Source organism: Eriocheir sinensis, chromosome 45 (genome assembly GCF_024679095.1).
Source record: "Eriocheir sinensis breed Jianghai 21 chromosome 45, ASM2467909v1, whole genome shotgun sequence".
NCBI classification, from domain to species: Eukaryota; Metazoa; Arthropoda; class Malacostraca; order Decapoda; family Varunidae; genus Eriocheir; species Eriocheir sinensis.
The window spans coordinates 5771422-5792312 of record NC_066553.1 but is presented as its reverse complement, the minus strand read 5'-3'; the positions used below and the strand labels follow the sequence as shown (position 1 = coordinate 5792312).

Below are 20891 nucleotides of genomic sequence, written 5' to 3'. Positions count from 1 at the left end.
CAACCATGAAAAAAATGCCATGTAAGCTCCTATTAGTTCTCGTTCCCCCAGACCAGAAGACAGCTGCGCATTTTCACCACAAATAAGACTTGTATATACCGGATTTCCGCTCATAGAATGTCGGGCGCAGCATCGCAGGCCCCGCCCCGTAACCCTAAACCGTCAGGCCGTGAAACGTGTTCAAGGTCGCTTCAGGTGTGCACGGAGCGTTCAACCATCTTTCTTTTTTCTGTGGTGGGAAAGCTTTTTTTCTGTCAATATTTTGCTCGGCTGGCCCAACAACGTTCGTTTTGTTATCTGCAAATTTGTTTATCACCCTCATAGTGAGATGACGTTTTCTATTCCACTGCGTTCCTCTTTTTTTTTCGTTGTAGGCAATATTTGCAAACCTTGTGACAAAGTTGATTGATGGTCACGTGTCTGCGATGTATAGTGTATAGTGCGATGTTGTAGTGATTTTTTTTTTTTTTTTTTTCCCCTTCTGTAGATAGCAAGGCATTTCGGCAGTGTAGTCCTCAATAGCGCAGGTGTGCTCGGTGACGTGGTCTGCTTGCAAAGGTGCAGGTGTTTGTGTTTGGTGGTTCTTGATGAGTAAATGTGACGTCTTCATGTTTTTCTAGTGTATTGTCAGTTGTAAGTTACAGTCAGTGTCTGTTGACTTTTTATAGAAAATGTCTTTACTAACTGTATCTCTTCTGTCTTGTGTACGTATTCCAGTGACATGTAGCTTCTGTAGTATTGCTTGATTATGTTCTGCTATGCTGTGTTGTTATCGGGCTGGTGATAGGCTACACTGTACGGCTTATAGCTGCATTGATGTCGTGATATCCATTGTTAACAGGAACTTGGGTGAGCCTTTCTAGCTATGGTTTATTTTTTTACAGTAATGAAACCAGCTTCAAGGCAAAACATACGCAGAAAACAAAAAGAACCGCTACACGCTGCCCCTAAAAAGAAAAAAAAAAGTTCGAGTGGCCAAAAGAAAGGGTCATTTTCGGATGGAGAGGTCTTGATAATCCTCTCTTGAAAGGGTTCAAGTCGTATAGGCAGGAGGAAATACAGACGAAGGAAGGCTGTTCCGGAGTTTACCAGCAAAAGGGATGAAAGAATGAAGATGCTTGTAAACTCTAGCATAGGGGATTTGAATAGGGATGATCTAGTAGTAGAAAGTCGTGTACAGCTAGTTAAGAGAAGAAGTCAGCATGCAAATATCGATAGAAAATAGAAAGAGGCAACATTGCGACGGAGTTTAATAGGTTGAAGACTGTCAGTAAGAGCAAATTAAGAGGAGGGGAGTTGATGAGACGAAATTTTTTTGGTTGTCCAAAAGGTCTGTGTGTATGAGCCCACACACACATAATGATAAACATACTCCGTGCGAGGGCGGACAAGATAACATCTGGGAGGGGAAAAACTGGTGAAGACGATACATATCGCCTAGCTTTGAGGAAGCTGATATAGCAATAGTCGAGATATAAAGTTTCCATGCAGTTGAGATTTTGAGTTAATGATAGACCGAGTGTGTTTAGTATTTAACCCCTTCAATACAAGCAGACAAAACATAACCTCCATGCCATATCCTGGTTTTACAGACTACGTAGAATAGTCCAATGACCATGACGCACATACAGCGTCTCTCGGATATGGTTCGAGAGATGAAATGACTCATATACTGCGTCATGGTACTGAAGAGGTTAAGGGGACAGCTGAGTGTGATAGAAGAATAGGGGTTGGGTGTTCGGAAGACTGTGACGTGTTGTCAGGTAAAGATATTAAGTTTTTGAGGCACTGAAGGACTAGTTGTTTCTGCCTCATTCAGAAATGATAGCAAGGTCAAATGTTAAGCGTCCAGCCCTGAGTCCTGTAGTAATTCCTGTTCGGAGGGTCTTGTGGTAAAAGATGTCGAGAATGTAAAGTCATCAATGTAGAAGTGGATAGAACAGTTTGCTTTGGAAAAATCATTAATGGACAGTGAAAAGAGAGTGAGAGATAAAACCGAGCCCTGCGGAACACTACTTTTGATAGGTTTAGGGGTAGAACCATGGAGGTGGAGGAGCAATGACTGCTACAGCAAGGATAAATCGGCCGGAAAGGAAACTCGAGATAAAATTAGGCACAGAGAGGGTGCCAGAATCCATAGAAGACTAGGTTAGAAAGCAAGGATTTGTGCCAGACTATGTCAAAAGCTTTCGAGATAAGGCTACAGCAAAAGATTCACCGAAACGGTTGTGAGGGTGACCAAGAATCAGTTAGGAAAGCAAGATCATTAATAGAACTCCCTTTGCGGAATTTGTACGGGTGATTAGAGAGGCCAAAATTTGATAGATGCTTTAGAACTTTCCTGTTAAGGTTTGATGCAAAAGCTTTATAGAGACAAAGTTGAAGAAAGCCAAAGGAATAGGCCAGTAGTTTGAAGGATTAGAGCAGTCACTCTTCTCTAGGAATATTTTTTTCCTAGAACTGTAGCAGTGGGCGCGGCGGATGTATATTGTCCGGTGAGGCAAGAGTCTTGTGTTATAATAGTTCCTTTGACGTACACTATAGGCAGTGTTAAAACCGGAGTCATGGGCGTAGAACACGTCGAGGAAGGGAGGCGAGTCCCTCTGTACACATCAAATGTGAAGTTGATGCCGGAGGTGTTCGTAAGTTTTTTTATTTAAGTTCTTGGAGCTCTTTCATGTTCTTGACTCTGACGTATATACAGGGTGGAAAAAAAAACACGGTTTAAAAAAAAATCATTTTTTTTTTCCAAATAAAAACTTTTTCAAAAAAACAGAAAAGTTTTTTGGGGGGCTTCAATGTTTTTTTGTTATATATATATATATATATATATATATATATATATATATATATATATATATATATATATATATATATATATATATATATATATATATATATATATATATATATATATATATATATATATATATATATATATATATATATATATATATATATATATATATTACCTTATATTCACTGTATTGATTGTGCTTGTAAAATATATAATATATATATATATATATATATATATATATATATATATATATATATATATATATATATATATATATACATACATACATACATACATACATACATACATACATACATACATTATATCATAGATTCCGTATCCTTGACGGGTGTCGGGAGGGCTTTGCCACAACAGCTCGCCAGATAGGCGGGCAACACTATCGCGCTCTCTCTACTCTCCCCCCACACCAAACATTATATATGTGTGTGTGTGTGTGTGTGTGTGTATATATATATATATATATATATATATATATATATATATATATATATATATATATATATATATATATATATATATATATATATATATATATATATATATATATATATATATGTATGTATATGTATATATATATATATATATATATATATATATATATATATATATATATATATACATATACATACATATATATATATATATATATATATATATATATATATATATATATATATATATATTTATATATTTATATATATATATATACATACCGATGTATCGGCCGTAGATTGAGAGGCGACGATTCTGGATGGTCGTCGAGTCGATGCTTCCCATGAAAAGTATGCGAAAAGTACATCCATGGGGCTGCCCACGGCCACGCCATTCACTTGGCAATACAACTTTCCGCGGGAGCAGGTGAAGGGCGCTTCTTTGGTGCATATTTCAAGTAGTGTGCGTAAATGTTTTTTCGTTATGTTGGGTTTCTTCACATCTGAGGACGCTGTCTTATAAGAGGCTGGGCGTGGATCGAGAGTCTCGGGTCACTGGCGATTTCACAGATATACTAGTTTTACTAGCCCAAGTGGAGGTTAATTTTGACAGGGAGTTCCTTATTGCTGTTTGTAATATGTACTGGGTAGGTAGGCTTTGGTGGTAGGGCTTGATGGTCTGCCCCAGCCCGTTGTGGCGCGGGCAAGTGTTTATAGTGGCGCCATCTTGCATTGGCTCATGCTGACCCCCAGAGCTCATCTTTGATCCTAGAATCTAGAGTCCGGGTTAATAGGTGGTCTCATGTGGGTAGTCTTAGGCCACTCGGCGGTGACTGAAAAATCCCAACTTGTGGCACCGGGCGGGGCGCGAACCCGCGTCGTCAGGAACGCGGCGTCGTCACGCTATCCACTCAGCCACCGCCTCCTATTTTATCCACATAGTATATGTTTAGAAGTTCTTTTGTTATTGTTAATTGCAGTATATTCTTTGCTGTTTGTAGTATATTATTTTGCTCTTTTTGTTGCTTCTGGTAGTATGTCGGGATAGCAGTGCTGGCCCAAAGACGCGTATCTCGCACCTTTGGGAATTTCGCAGGAACAGCATAAAACAGTATCAGGAAACTTATCACTAAGGTACTTTAGATTAGGTTGAGTTGAATTTGACTTTTCAAGGCCACGTCCAGTATATGATTGTGTGTTTGGTTGTTTGTTAAGTTCTTGTGCATTGTTGCGGCCTTGATTTTGTTGTTAGCGGCGCGGCCTCAACGGTGAAAGTAGTGAAGGTTTGGTGGCGTGGTAGCAGAATGTGTAATAATTCAAGATCACACAGTTGGTGTGGTGTACAGCATGGAATGCCATGTCAAATCGTGCGCTGGGCAAAGATGGTACTGCTAAACTGTGGCGGATATATGTGTGTGTGTGTGTGTGTGTGTGTGTGTGTGTGTGTGTGTGTGTGTGTGTGTGTGTGTGTATGTATATATATATATATATATATATATATATATATATATATATATATATATATATAGATAGATAGATAGATAAATATATATATATATATATATATATATATATATATATATATATATATATATATATATATATATATATATATATATATATATATATATATATATATATATATATATATATATATATATATATATATATATATATATATATATATATATATATATATATATATATATATATATATATATATATATATATATATATATATATATATATATATATATATATATATATATATATATATATATATATATATATATATATATATCTATGTCTATATATATATATATATATATATATATATATATATATATATATATATATACACACACACACACACACACAGTGATCCCTCGTCTATCGCGGGGGTTAGGTTCCAGAACCCCCCGCGATAGGCGAAAATCCGCAAAGTAGTGACCTTATATTTATTTTATTATATATACGTGTATATTTTAAGGCTTTTTAAACCCCCCCCACACTCTTCTTGACCTTTCCTACACTCTTATAAACACTTCCTACGACGTTTCGTCGTTGCGACGGTCCCAATAAATGATTTTATAATTCTTGTTTCGACTTCCGACATTTGCTTCGTAAATACGAACTTCGCGCAGGAATTACTGTGTTGAGCGGGACGGAAAAATGCTCAGAGAAAAGACAATATGAACGTAGCTCACTTCCTTTATATCACAACTAGGTAAATACAGGGAAGGGAAAAGGGAGGAGGAGAGCGACAGAATGAGTGATAAAAAAAATACAGATAGAGAATGTAAGAAGGGATAACAAGGAAAAGGAGTGGAGGAAACAGGGAGAGGTACAGAGGATGTAAACAAGAATGGACATCAACTTGCTAGAATCAGTTTAGAGGAGGATGACCAAGATGATTCAGGGACTGATCGAGGAACCTCCCATATCAAGATAGGCTGAAACATTTCAAATTACATTCACTAGAAAGACGAAGAGTGCGGGGAGATCTGATAGAAGTATTCAAATGGGTCAAATGTTACAACATAGGTGATATAAGTAAAGTACTGAGAATTAGCCAGCAGGACACGCAATAATGGATTTAAATTAGAAAAGTATAGATTTAGAAGGGAAATAAGCAGGCATTGGTTTAGTAATAGGGTGGTGGGGGAATGGAATAGACTAAGCAATCACATAGTGACTGCAGGGACGATAGCTTGTTTTATGAGTAGACTTGATAGCTGCATATGGACGAGGATGACGGGTGGTAGTGGGAGGGAGTCTGGAGCTGCCCTGTGTAGGCCATTCGGCCTCGTGCAGTCTCCCTATGTTCTTAACCCTTAAGGGCATGAGGCATGAAACCATCTTACTATAACATACGGTGAGTGTGACAGACTCCTTTAAAAAAAAATCAAAACATGTTTCTTAGCAATCTTTGAATTATAGGCTTGGAATTAAAGTTCAACTTCTCTAGTTTACCATCAATCACGGACAGGATTCATTTAAAGAAAAAAAGTAAATGTGAGGGGAGACTAAAGAATGTAACTCAAAATAACATTTTCCGACAACTGAACATTAAATTCTTTTACTCGCCGTATTACACTTTTCCTTTACCTTTTCGTTTCCCTGACATCTTGTATTATACTATTATCTCTTTCAAAGTCTTTATATACTATTAGTTATAACCTGCCAGAAAGAAAAAAAAAAGTACAACATAAAATAATATTACTTGAATCAGTGATTAAAGGCAACACAAAATATAATAAACATCTCACAAACACATTTATGCACATGCGTAGAAAAATTGTCACTATAGAAATAAAAAAATATAAAGTTTCTTATTATTTTTTTTCTGTAATGGCGTACGGTAGTATGTCTCGCGTATTATTTGTTTACTGTAATGGCATATGCTAGTCTGTAACACTCCCACAGTTCTTATACCTCCAGAGCATAAGATGAGTACCCTAGATTTAAAACGCAATTATAGCCAAGACCGGGAGAATGACCGCGCGGACAGTGCCTCCTACTTCATGACTCAAACAAGAACTGAACATAGTTGGCACGGCAGCTGCCGACGAACAAACACATAAAAGCTACCACGTGTTGACGCCATACTGTATCTTGACAGGGGCGTCATATGCCCCGCAGGGTTAAGAAGAAAGGAGAAGGGTGTGGGGAGGGAGGGGCAGTAGGGAGAGTCAGGTCAGGGCTTCGGTCAGGACATGACCTGACACTCACTTCTGCCCCTTCTTCCCCACACCCTTTCCATTTCCCCTTCTGTGTGTGTGTGTGTGTGTGTGTTTTCATATAATCTAATGAGGTAGGAGAGAAGGAGGAAGAGAGTGATAGAGTGAGAGATAAGACTAAAGATAAGATGGTGTGAGAAAGAGGAAACAAGGGCAGTGAGTGGAGGAAATGGGACGGGAAAAGAAGAGAGAGAGGGAGGGAGGGTCAGGTAAAGGTGAGGTAAAAGGGAGAGAGAAAAGGTATGAGTTGCCCTCAGGTCTTGAAGGTGTTCAGACGTGCTCTGGGTTGACTGTGTCTAGTGGGATGAATGACGGTGGTGCAGTGAAGGGTGGTGGCGTGGCCAGTGGGGTGGCAGTCGATACAGTGAAACTGGTAAACTCTCTATTGAAGAGAATAGAGGAGTTGGAGAAGACTGTGGAGGCCATGAGGGAGGCAAATCGAGTCCTCCGCTCATCATGTTTTCAGTCAGGTGATGTACAAAGTACACCGTCTGCAGATGGGGGCTGGAAGGTGGTTGAGAACCGTGGAAGCCGCCTTGAGCTGAAAAGGTCCACTCCTGAGGGTGTGGAGTGCCGCAACTCCTTCGAGGCTCTCTCTGAGTCGAGGGAGGAGGAAGCAGTGGAGGACCAGGAGGTGAAGGAGAGGAGGGCAGATGACCAATCCCTTCCCAGAGGTAACATTTTGGTTGTTGAGGATAGCCAGGTCAAGTTTTTAGATAGGGCCTTTTGTGCTAGAGATAAGAAGCGTAGGACCCGGATGTGTTTTCCACGGGCGGGGATTAGGGATGTCAGCGATAGGGTAGAGACGTGCATGGTAGACGAGGGAGTCAAACCCATCGTCTGCCTGAGCGTGGGAGGGAACGACATAGGCAGGTTAGGGAGCGAGCAGCTTCTGCGCATAGCTGGGCGTTATCGCGATACTTTATCGCTGATAACAAAATCGGGTTATCGGCCATCTGCTACTTATTTAAATATATATCGGTATCTTCGTTACTTTTGTAACCAAACTAGCGATAAACGCTACTTTTTTCCGCCTCAGAAAAAAAAAAGTTTTCTCCCTACTGCGCATGCGTGGCCCGGGCGCCCGGTGTTGTATGAAAAAACTTCGGGGTATGAAATATCTTCGGTGAAGAGATTTCATACTTAGACCATCAACATTAAAACATTAGGTTATTTTTTTATGTTAGACTCAAAAATCAAAGAAACTTTGCCCAACAAATGATTATTCACTGCCTCAAGTTTGATATTCCATATTCGTTTGTGAGCATGCCATGGTATTGAAGGCACCCGGTGTTGTGTTATTTGGTGTTCCATCGTCAAAAACTGGCGCTTTTGTTTACAAACACTGGTCTCTCGTGAACTGCGCATGTTCAGACCAGTAAGCGTAGCCCTGTAGTCTCGCAAAGCTTTTTAACACATTAAGAGTTGCTGGAAGGCTGAATCAGACATGCAGGACCACCATCCTCGCTGTTTCTAGAACGACACTCTAGCTGTACATATGAATACAACTCGTACAGAGTGTCGTTCTAGAAACAGAGAGAACGGTGGTAGTGGTACTGTATGTCTGATTCAGCCTTCCAGCAACTCTTTATTACGGTTAAAAAGCTTTGTGCGAGTGTACAGGTCTACGCTTGCTGGTCTGAGCATGCGCAGTTCACGAGAGACCAGTGTTTGTAAACACAAGCGCCAGCTTTTGATGGTGGGGACAAAACCGGCTCAGGCGTTCTTAGTATTACCGTCCATAGGTACGTGTCAACGTGTGGTTTTCAGGTTTTGTAAGTTTTCTAAAATACAAATAATGAAAATTTGAATTCATCTTTGTTTTTTATTTGATTGAAATATCAATATAGTATCGTTTTCGCCTATCGGACTTATCTCTAGCTAATATCGGAATTATGGATTTATATCGGGTATCGGTTATCGCCTATATTTGTGTCTTCAGTTAACGAATATCGGTTATCACTGATAAGGTTTTCCATTATCAGTTATCGGTTATCGGGAATAATGTTTTCTGTTGTCGTGCCCAGCTATGCTTCTGCATCGCTATAGAGAGGCTCTCCGAAGTGTTACGTGCAAGGGCGGGGTTCCTGTGGTGTGTGTGGTTCTGCCAAGGCGGCAGGTTGGTGGCATTTGGCTGTCCAGGGCTAGTGCAATAAACTGCAGGTTGGCGGATTATTGCAAAGCCAATGGATGGACATTTGTCGACACCTGGGACTGACTCTTTGGCAAGAACCACCTATAGCAGAGGGACGGGGTTCAACTTTCACGAGAGGGGGTTCAGATTTTGTCTGATTCCCTTGAACGTGGATTGGGGGCCCTGCAGGTTTTTTTAGGGTAAGTTAGAGGGGGCCTAAGATGGCAATAGCTAGTGGGAACATAAAAGTGATAGCAGTTGCAGGGTAAATCAAGGGGTAGGTATAAATGTGTACTATACAAACAGTAGAAGCATTAGGAATAAGATAGATTTATTGCGGGGAAAGGCGTGCGTAGAGAAATTTGATATGATAGCGATCATAGCCATGGATCAATACTGCAGACAGACACTTTCTCCCAGAATTAGAGACTGAAGGGTATAGGTTATTCCACCAAGATCGAATAGGCAGGAAGGGGGGTGGGGTCGCACTCTTCGCCAGGGACAATCTTAAGTGTGTCATTAACAACTCAATGAAGGTAGATACCAATACAGAATCCCTCTGAATAGAAACAATAGGTAGGAAGGAGAAGCTTGTCATAGGAGTACTTTATAGACCGTCCAACTTTAACAGGGATAGTAGAACCCCTTTTACAGGAAATTAGTAGGGCGTCAAGATATAGGAATGTGTGTGTAATTGGGGATTTTAATTATAGGAGCAGAGTGGGATACTTTAGCAGGAGACCAGGAGGCGCAGGATCTGTTAGATGTGGTACAGGACAGTTTCCTTAAGCAGTTAATTAGAACACCAACGAGGGAAGAAAATATTTTGGATCTGTTGTTAACTAATAGAGAGGACATGATAAGCAACATAGAGGTTGGGCATTCATTAGGTAACAGCGATCATAAGGAAATTAGATTTAATATTAAATGGTAGGACAGAGTCAGCAGTAACAACGCATTAATACCTGACCTCAGGAAGGCGGACTACGAGGGGTTAAGAAAGCAGCTGCAGAGGATTAGGGGAGTAAGACCAGAAATAGGTCAGGACCCAGAGCAGGGAGGGGCGTTAATTACCGACGGTCGTTTAGTGTCCGTTCAGTGTCCGTCCAGTGTGTGGCCGGACGGCGACCATGGTGAGATTCACACCTTGACCTCACACCTAGAGTCAGGCCAAGACGCCCCCCATACGCCGACCGGTGACCGACAGGCAAGGACCAGTACGCGTCCTGTCGCAATGAGGACGGAGACCTCCCTTAACGACCTGCTGCTGACGTGTTACAGTAATATTATCACCCACTTATGTTACACATTTCTCATTATTATTTGTGAAAAAATAGTTACTTATAAAGGTAATGAAAGTATTATGTGCTTCATTGCAGCAAAAGACGGATATTTGTGACCCCCCCCCCCCACCCCCCACCCCCTATGTGCCGCAGACATGCAAAAAATGCTCCAAGCAATCTTGGTTTAACCTGTTGTTAGTATGTATGTTACATTATATTCGTTCTAATGCATTTCCATCACCCTGGGCAGAGCAGAAGATGAAATTAACAATTCTTTTTTGAAAATTATAAAGACCAATAGCTCCACAGCTGTGCACATCATGTCCTGCAGTGATTTATTTTGGTTAGGCAGAGGTGACCCATACACATTTACCCGTGTAGAGTAGGATGAGTCGGGACGGAGTTTGGACGGGCTGAGGGGCGTGGCACAGCATTGCTCAGGAATGTACCTCATTTCCGGGCAAGGGCGGTTTGATCTACCACCGGTCGCTGCACAACTCGCCGTGTGCTGGAGGGCCGGACGTCGACCACGGCCAATGACAGATGAAAAGTGGACGGCGAACATCAGCGACCTCCTTCTGTCTGACGGCAACCAGACGGCGTCCGCTTGCCATCCGGTCGCCGTTCAACAGTTAATGGTCACCTGTCGGCCACTGGTGGCAGTCCGCTTGCCGTCCAGACGCAGTGAAGGGTCCGGGTCGTCTGGGCGCCCGGGGCGGCCCGAGTCGCTCTCTCAAACGTACCCTTTCCAGGCGCTACAGACCGCATATACGCGAGTTTTCATCCACGTTCGGCGGGGGGTGTCGCAAATACCCTACCCGCGTATAAGCGAATCCGTGAACAGTGAGGCCGTGAACGGCGGGGGGCTTCTGTAGCCTATATTATCCTGCGTGACCCCAGTCAAATTAGCACACTTCACATGACACCACGTTGGACACACACAGCATGCGATCCACTTCTCGCCTGTAAAATCTTCACAGACACAACAGAAGTCTCTCAGATTCCTGGTTCTGCCCGCCATTGTCGACTCAGCAGTTCCGAGGAGCGAGGAGCTCACGCCGACACGTCCACACCCAACCCCTCCCACTCACTCATATCTGTTGACTACCAGGGTTGCTGACCTTGATTTTGCTCATGATGCAGGAATCCTTGTGGACTTAAGGTATCCTGGGCCAAGATCAAGGTACAGGTGTTTGGAGGCTTGCTAGATAAAACAGTACAGTCTGTTCAGGTGTATGGCGAGGACATTGATATCTCCGAAAATTTCAACAACCTTAATAACGTAGTTCAGAACAATGGTGGGTCTTCCCATGACATCTCATGGCAGGTTGGCCTGGCCCAGGGTTTTATGGACTCGCTCAGCACGAGTAGTATTTCGCGGCGTATAACGCGCACCCCAAACTTTAAGAACAATTTTGGAAAGAAAAGGTTCTTAAAATGCTCAGAAATATGTACGGGTTTAAAACAGTGACGATGTACAGTTTCCCGAAATTTATATATTTTTTGGCGTAATCTGTACTGCTTGAATTGACAAGTATCCTTGAGTAAAGCAATGAAAATGGCGGCCGGGCTGGTGCTGCGCGAAATATCTCCTGGAACATACTGATGATGTACAGCTTCTGAGATCATAATTAGCATATTATTTCACAATCACTCGTAGGTTGTGACAGACAACTAGGGAAGACACAATTCACGCGGTTCTGGTGACACGCGGCATGCAGCTGTTTCTTGTATGGGTGTGATTATGTGGTTTTCAAACAAAGCAATGGCGGCTAGGCTGGTATTGCGCGAAATAACTCCTCGTACATTACTCATGATGTACAGTTTCTGATATCATATTTACCCCATTATTCTCACTAATATAAATAATTAATAATGAACACATGGATTTTTTTTCAATGTGGTTTTTAATGTAGCTTGTACTGCTCTTTATACATACAATCTTAAGCCACCTGTGACATCAAGATCAAGATCATACATATGGCGCTCGACGGAAAAACGGGATAACAGCAGGGCATGGGCGATCCTCCACCGATTTATTTTTTGTATAGGTATTAGTTATTTGATCGCCCTGTATTCTATGGTAATATATTATAAGACAACTATGGACTATGAAGGATCATAAACAATAATAAAGGTAAGTTTGCAGTTGTTATTGGATAAGACGAAAAACAGACCCTTAAAAACACCCCAAAGAAGAAAAAAAATCATAAAAAATTTGAACATTCGGCGTATAATGCGCAGGGCTAAACTTTCAGGCATTTTTCATTTTTTATGTGAAAAAGGTGCACGCTATACGGCGCGAAATACGTCGATATCTGTGTAGAGGACAAAGATCCGGATCTCTAAGTCTTGTGCTCCCTGTGGACCCTGTCTTACTCCATGACTGTGAGGCATGGACACAAAATAGGGATTCGGAGAAGTGGATTAATGCCTTTGGTAATAAGTGTCTGTGCAGAATCATGGGATACCACTGGAGTGACTTTGTGTCAAACCGGCGATTACTCCGTGAGACTGATGTGACCTGCGTAGTTCGTCAACGGTAACTCTGGCTAGACGGGCATGTGGCATTCTACCCAGAAGCCGACCCAGCTCATTGGGTTGTTTCTGTAAGAGACAATCCTGAGAAGAGGAGGCCAAGGGGACGCCCACCGAGTTCGTGGCTTGAGCAAGTCGATAGATCCTGCCAGGAGATTCTCAGGATGGGACGGGGGCCAGCCTGCATGGAGACTTGCCCGGAGGGATCCCCAGACATGGTGTCATAGGGTGAGTGAGGCGATGAGCCTCTCGGCATGTGCCCCCAATTGATTGATTCATTCATTCATTGAACATTCCTGAAATTACAAGAATAGTTTAGATGCATATAAACAAATACTGCTAAACTAGACTTTTCTAGAATGATTTTCAACAATCAAGAAATTCTTACTTCAGAAAATTTTGCAACGCTATAACTGAACGATAAAAGGAAACTACAGGGATAATTTAGACTTACATCGGGAAGTTTTCCGACAAAATAACTGAGCGATAATATGACAGACTGGCAACTGCACCATAGAGGTACACAGACATTGCATTTTATTTATATAGATATTTTTCTTATGATTTATTGTTGATTTAGTTGAGAATTTGATGTTCTGTACTCCATCCTGCTCCAGCAAATCCTCTAATCTCATCTCTCCACCTGGTCCTGTTTGGCCTGACCTACAATTTTTGACTTGTCACTGTTACCTTGGTTATGCATCTGTTAATCTTTTCTATGCTTGATATGATCTGCCAAAGTTAATTTCATATTCTTAATAATTTTAAATATTTTCAGCCTTTGTTCCCTAATCAATGACACTCACTTCCTGTCTTTCCCTGTTTTTCCTGTCTGATCAGTGGCATAGCTGTGATGGCCTGAAATGTACTACAATTGTTGTAGTATTTTTTCCCCAAGTAAATAGAGTTAACATGGGATGTTTGTACAACCATATAACTTTCTCTCTTACCTTCTTCTTATCCCTCTCTCTCTAGTCCTTCACAAGTCGTGAGAAACCCATGTACATATACATATATGGTTGCGCAAACATCCCGTTGACTCTATTTACTTGGGGAAAAATACCATAACAATTGTAGTACATTTCAGGCCATCACAGTGAGGAGATTAACTTTGGCAGATTTGCTAGCAATAGATGGAGTTATAGATTAATAGACAGAGACATGGAGAGCTCTGGGAAAGACCATTGCCTTTCAGTGGACTAATAATGCCTGAAGGTGATGATGATGATTATAATACACATGTTCCTTTATCTTTTCAGGAGAGCAAGGTCCAAACATCGTGAAACCTGGTGTAGACCATATAGACGCCAATGAAGATGACCAAGCAGTAAGTGCATTCTTATGTCTTTGAGCCCAGAGAGAAGGGTGAGGTCATGCCATCAAAGGTAACATTCTTTTCACTGGCAATCAATTTGGCTGAAAGATATATAAAAAAAGATGGAATTTTATGTGTGATTTACAACCTATGTTTAGTAAAATAGGCCTATGTATTTATTGTCATCCATTCATTCTTTCCTTTGATTTAGTGCCCAGAAAACACTCTAGATTATTGTTACAACTCTTTTGCCATGAAAAGATGCTATGTGTAGTCTTATAAGCTTTGTTTGAAACACTTACCCCTAACTAAATTATATAATATTATTGTCTACATGTATATTCTAGGAGGGATGCTACAGATTTGAGAGTAATTCCTTCAGGCCTATATCAATATTTTGTATTGTTCTGTATAATAACTTAGTACAATATTTTTTGCTCCAGGAAATATATGGATACCGCCGATCAAGAGTCAAAACGGGCATCACCTGGTTCTTCATCGTGGTGTCTGCCGGGTTCCTGCGCCTTGTGTTTCACTGGGTGCCCGTGTGGATGCTCAAGGCCACCCATTCACAGTGTTCCCTAAATCATGCCACCAAGGTTCTCATAGTGGTGAGTATAATTTTTTCTATGTATTGCTCACAGTTTGTTAAGTATATATAGTAAAAGTACCAAAGGCAAAAAAGATCTCAGTGATTAGGGCATTAGGCAGTAATTTTTTTGTTTTAATTTTTTATTTATTTATTTAATTATTTTTTCCTAATTCCATGACAACTTTGTAGGCAGGTAGAACCATTTCACAGGGAAGAACAACTAATTGCATATCAGAGAGGTGGTTTGTATTCTCCAGTAATTTATTTACCACATTAAATTTTATGAGACCTCAGGAATGTTATTGATATATTTATGATCAGAGCTGACGTCTTTTTCTTCTTGCTAAGCAAAAATCCTTAATTCCTCTCTAGTAGGAACTTTGGTTAGGGGAGATACCAGGCACAGGTATGCAGCGTAGTAAGGGTTTCAGCTTACACTTTATCACTCTAAGAAAGGGGCTTCCTATTATATTTAGTCACTATTCACAGTTTCCAAGAATATTAGATAGTTGCTTTGGCATCAGAGTCACCCAGATAGGTCACCATTTTAAGAGTTTGCTGGCAGCACTCTTAATCTGGCACGTAAAGCTCAAGACACCGTCCATCAGATGAGAGTGGCCAGAAGGAGAGAGTTTATTTCATTCAGAACACTTGCAGAAAGGTAATTACATAGTTACTGCAATCCCCCTCTCACAGGAGTCACTATCTTGATCAAGGGAATATCTGTTCTCTTGATGGCATTTTGGTGCCCTCTGTCAGCATTAAGAATAAAGTAAACATTATCAACTGTTATAGTCTCCTGGCACAGTGTTCAGATACTACTTGACAAAATTTATTCTATATTTTGTGGACACTCAAAATTGTGCTTATTTAATACATTAGCATGGATTGCATATCTTTGGAAGCCTGATTTTATTCACCTTTGCATTATCATGATAAAAAAATGTCAAGAATCAAGTGGTATTTCCAGATTTTTTCTACAGTACTTTCCTTTTGTAAGAAATAAAGCAAAGTGAGCAATGTTTTCTTCTGTGCTATATTTTCATACAATATTTTTTTGTATTATTTGAATGAAATATTGTAGTACTATTGCATTTCCATCTCGTTCACTCTGAGGAACTGGATACAGTGCTGCCCCTATCAGAATTAAGCTTAGAAAGTCTCCCATTATGTACAGAACTGATAATGAGCCCTTGAATGGCTCTATATCCCACCAAAAGGGATTCTTCTTCATTTAACCTCCTTATTTTCCCTTATTGGGTTGGATGGGTTGATGAAGATGTTGTCGTCGTTCATTTTGGTTTGGAGTTAGACTTTTTCTGTTGAGGATACCCTTCCTGGCAGGCAACCCCAGTTTTTGGCTGAGGGCCTAGGTGGATTGCCTACCATGGCTAACAAGCCCCACCTGTTTGGACTGGATTGATGGAGTGGCAGGGCGTGTCCACACACTGGTGGGTCATGCACACAGCACCTCTGGGGCTCCAACATGCTCTGAGATACTCCAGAGATTTAGCCTGGAACTGCAAGGTCTCGATTGCCACAAGGAGAACCCTCTGAAGGTCTGTGTACTGGCAGGAAGGACTTTTGCACTCTTGCCTTATTTTCATTGGAGCTATCCAGCGGCTGCAGCTGAAAGCAAGGGATGTCAAGCAATCCTGTACCTCACTACAGCACTAGATGCATACCCTGTCCTGCTGTGGAGGCTCTACCCTCTGGCTTACAAATTTCTGCTATATGCAAACATTTATTTTTATTTATTTGTCTATTTTTTTGGGGGTGGGTGGGGGTGGAGGCCAGTCCTATGTGTCTGCACTCAGTTCAGTTGCCAAAGGCCTCCACCCTGACTGTACTGCCAAAAGAGGTCTTATTGTAAACTCTGAGAGAGGGTTAAGTGGTGGCATGTTGACAGAGACTAGAAATAGAGGGACAATGAAGTGTTAACACAAAAGTAAATAATGAGAAAGAGGCCATGTTGAGTGAATTTTCCACTCTTAAGGCATCAAAAAGAAAGGGACAGAAAAATAATGTCACAAACACACATACAGTAAATACTGACACCATGGGCTAAGGGAAAGAAAGATAATATGAGTGTGTTGCACCAATATGTATATCCTGCTGAGTTCATGATTGGACTTACTTTTAATATGAGCTTTCTTTTCTCAGGAATATTTCAAGAAGTACAAGAGGAACTTTGTTAAAAGTATCAATGAAGTCCGTGCCCAAAATATACGGTAAGAAATACACACATTTTAAGAATATATATATATTTTTTTTTTACAACAAAGGAGACGGCTCAAGGGCAACAAAAAGAGTGGAGAAAAAAAAAAACGCTACTCACTGCTCCCACAACAGACAAAAGAGAGGTCAATTTCGGGTGGAGAGGTGTCTTGATACACTCTTCTTGAAAGAGGTCAAGTCATAAGTAGGAGGAAATGCAGACAAAGGAAGGCTGTCCCAGAGTTTACCATTGTAAAGGATGAAAGAGTGAAGATGCTGGTTAACTTTTGCATAAGGGGTTTGGACAGTATATGGACGAGCTAGAGTGGAAAGTCAAGCGCAGCGGGGCCACGGGAGGGGGGGAGGCATGCAGTTAGCAAGTTCAAAAGAGCAGTCAGTGTGAAAATATTGATAGAAGATAGAGAGGCAACATTGCGGCGGAATTTAAGAGGTAAAAGACTATCAGTCAGAGGAGGGGAGGTGATGAGACGAAGAGCCTTAGACTCCACTCTGTCCAGGGGAGCTGTGTGAGTGGAGCCCCCACACACGTGAGATGCACACTCCATACGAGGGCGGACAAGACCCTTATATATGGAAAGCATCTGTGCGGGGGAGAAGAACTGGCAGAGACGATACAGAACGCCCAACCTTGAGGAAGCTGATTTAGTAAGAGAGGAGATGTGAAGTTTCCAGTTGAGATTTTGAGTTAAGGATAGCCCGAGGATATTTAGTGTTGAAGAAGGTGACAACTGAGTGTTATCGTAGAATAGGGGATAGGTGTTTGGAAGATTGTGCCGAGTTGATAGGTGGAGGAATTGGGTTTTTGAGGCATTGAAGGACACAAGGTTCCTTTTACTCCAGTCGGAAATGATAGCAAGGTCTGAGGTTAAGCGTTCTGCAGCCTCCAGTCTGGATTCTCGCAATTCCTGTTGAGAGGGTCTTCTGTTGAAAGAAGTTGAATAATGCAGAGTGGAGTCATCACCGTATGAGTGGATAGGACAGTTTGTTATGGAAAGAATATCATTGATTAATAACAGGAAGAGAGTGGGTGATAGGACAGAGCCCTGTGGAACACCATTGTTGAGTGGTTTAGGGGAAGAACAGTGACCGTCCACCACAGCAGAAATAGTACAGCCGTAAAGGAAACTAGAGATAAAGGAACAGAGAGTAGGATAGAATCCGAATGAGGGCAGTTTAGAAAGCAAACAGTTGTGCCAGACCCTATCAAAGGCTTTCGATATGTCTAGCGCAACTGAGAAAGTTTCACCGAAACAGCTAAGAGAGGATGACCAAGAGTCAGTTAATAGAGCAAGAAGATCGCCAGTAGAACGCCCCTTTCGGAACCCATACTGGTGATCAGATAGAAGATCAGAAGTGGAAAAGTGCTTTGGAATCTTCCAGTTAAGGATTGATTCAAGAGCTTTAGATAGACATGAAAGTAAAGCTATTGGATGGTAGTTTGAGGGATTGGAACGGTCACCCTTCTTAGGCACAGGCTGTATGTAGGCGTACTTCCAGCAGGAAGGAAAGGTAGATGTTGACAGGCAGAGGTGAAAGAATTTGACCAGGCAGGGTGTCAACACGGAAGCACAGTTTTTGAGGACAATAGGAGGCACTCCATCAGGTCCATAAGCCTTCTGAGGGTCGAGGCCAGAGAGGGCATAGAAAACATCATTCTTAAGAATCTTAATAACAGGCATAAAGGAGTCAGAGGGGGGGATGAGTGGGAGGAATATGCCCAGAATTGTCCAGAGTGGAGTTTTTAGCGAAAGTTGGAGAGAAGAGTTCAGGCTTAGAGATAGATGAGACGCCGGTGCTGCCGTCAGGATTGAGGAGAGGAGGGAAAGATGAAAAAGTGAAATTAGAGGAGATATTTTTGGCCAGGTGCCAGAAGTGTCTGGAAGAATTAGAGAAAGCAAGGTTTTGACATTTGCTATGGAAGTAAAAGGTGTTGCTAAAAATTCACCCCTGCCATTTTGTGCCCTTTAAGAGCCTATCAAACTGTGGCAAGGACTTATTGTTGCCATTTCCTAATTTATGAGGCTGAAGTTTTCAACCTCAGAAGAGGAATTGATAATGGAGTAATTCAGATACAGATCAGTTGGGTATTATCATAAAACATTATGCTATTTTGATGCAGGTATATCAGGACTTCACACAGGATAGGATGGGTGGGAGGCAAACCTGTTGCAGCCCTTTGCTACCTTCCTGAGTCAGAGGGAATTCCATAGCATGGTTCACCAGAATAGTTAGGGTGCCAATGAGAAGGTGCCAGCAAACCTAGGAAATCCTTAGGCAAACTCTACTTGTTGGTAACTCAAGATTTCTAAGAATCAGATAATGATTGACTCTTCCATTTGTTAGAGAACCTCAGATGTCTAGCAGTAGATGTAAAGGGATCCTACATGAGAATGATCTGCACAGGCAAGCTCATCACTGTGGACTTGCCTACTAATGGTCAATTTTTAACAATAATGTCAATTTCTCAGTATCTGTTGGGAACTCTAGTTGACGACAAACGTCCATTGTTGTGGCTACTACATATGATGAGCATTGCTGGCTTATGAATGAGCTGAAAGAAGTTACACAAGTAAACTTAAAGAAAAGGAAATGTTAGATGCCATCAATAGACCCTTGATCCTTAAACTTTAATATGGTTACTATATCAAGGTTTCATCCTAAGTGTGTATTTACTTAGTTGTGGTATACGGGAGAGGAGCTACGCTTGTTCTGTCACGTCCCTTTATCTACTGTAATTCAACTTGGCCTTAAAATCATGAAGCGTCTTTGCATGGACCACATCTTTTTCCAGGCCGTTCCATGTGTCCACCACTCTTTGTGGAAAGCTGTTATTCCTTGTCTTTTCTACAGGCTTCCTTTTTCATCTTCCTTCTATGACCTCTTTATTCTCTTGTATCCCACATTATTAGATATTCTTTGTCCATTTTTTCCATCTCACTCAGCTCTCTATATACCACAATCAGATCTCCCCTCTCCCTCCTCTATTCCAGTGTCTGTAGGTTCAGCTACTTCAATCTCTCTTCGTATGTTAGGTCTCTTAGTCCTGGAACCAGTTTTGTGGCTGCCCTCTGAATCCCTGCTACTTTCCCTATAATTGTCTTTGTACTCGGTGACTATACTATTGCTGCGTCTTCCAATCTTTGATGGATCATGGTTACAATCAATTTTTTCATCATCTTCTCATCCATATATTGAAAAGCAATTTTTATGTTTCTTACCAGGCTGTATGTCCCACTTACAATTCTGTTTATGCGTTTCTCCGGCGACAAATTATCCGATACCATTACTCCCAGGTCCTTTTTTATTGGTGTTTTCTTAACGCTCTTGTTTCCCAATGTAAAATTACCTAAAATTCTTTTTTGCTCTTTCCAAATTCCATCACACTGCACTTAGTGATGTTAAATTCCATTTCCCATCTACGACTCCATTCCCATAGCTTGTCCAGGTTCTGTTGCAGTGCTGGACAGTCCTTTTCACTCCCAATCCTCCTCAGCAACTTAGCACCGACAGCAAACAAACTCATATAGCTGTTCACTCCCTCCGCCATGTCGTTGATGTAGATTACAAATGTGACCAGAGTCAGCACTGACTCCTGTGGGAATCCACTTATCTCTTTCCCCCATGAGGACCTCGCACTCCTGATTACGTCCTCATTTCCCTATTCTTCAAAAAGTAATTCATCCACCTCAAGAGTCCTCCTCCCAGTCCTCCAATGCACTCTATCATCCATAGCATCTTATGTGGCACCTATCAAATGCTTTGTGTAGGTCTAAATAAATTCCATGAGCCCAGCCTTCCC

The 20891-nt window shown here is 41.3% G+C and overlaps 1 protein-coding gene across 7 annotated transcripts in view; it reads left to right on the top strand.

The window, feature by feature from the left end:
- LOC126980671 (polyamine-transporting ATPase 13A3-like) overlaps window positions 1–20891 on the top strand; it is a 63693-nt gene that overhangs the window by 10249 nt on the left and 32553 nt on the right. For 2 of the 7 annotated variants that reach the window (XM_050830788.1, XM_050830787.1), the window contains exons 1-4: window positions 7282–7666; window positions 14207–14274; window positions 14706–14873; window positions 17018–17085. In XM_050830788.1, coding sequence (XP_050686745.1) covers window positions 7297–7666; window positions 14207–14274; window positions 14706–14873; window positions 17018–17085 — 674 coding nt within the window. In that variant the 5' untranslated portion in view covers window positions 7282–7296. Of the gene's footprint in view, window positions 1–7129; window positions 7208–7252; window positions 7667–14206; window positions 14275–14705; window positions 14874–16198; window positions 16414–17017; window positions 17086–20891 lie in introns of those variants that run through there. The other 5 variants (XM_050830789.1, XM_050830791.1, XM_050830790.1 and 2 more) reach the window with 4 other exon arrangements.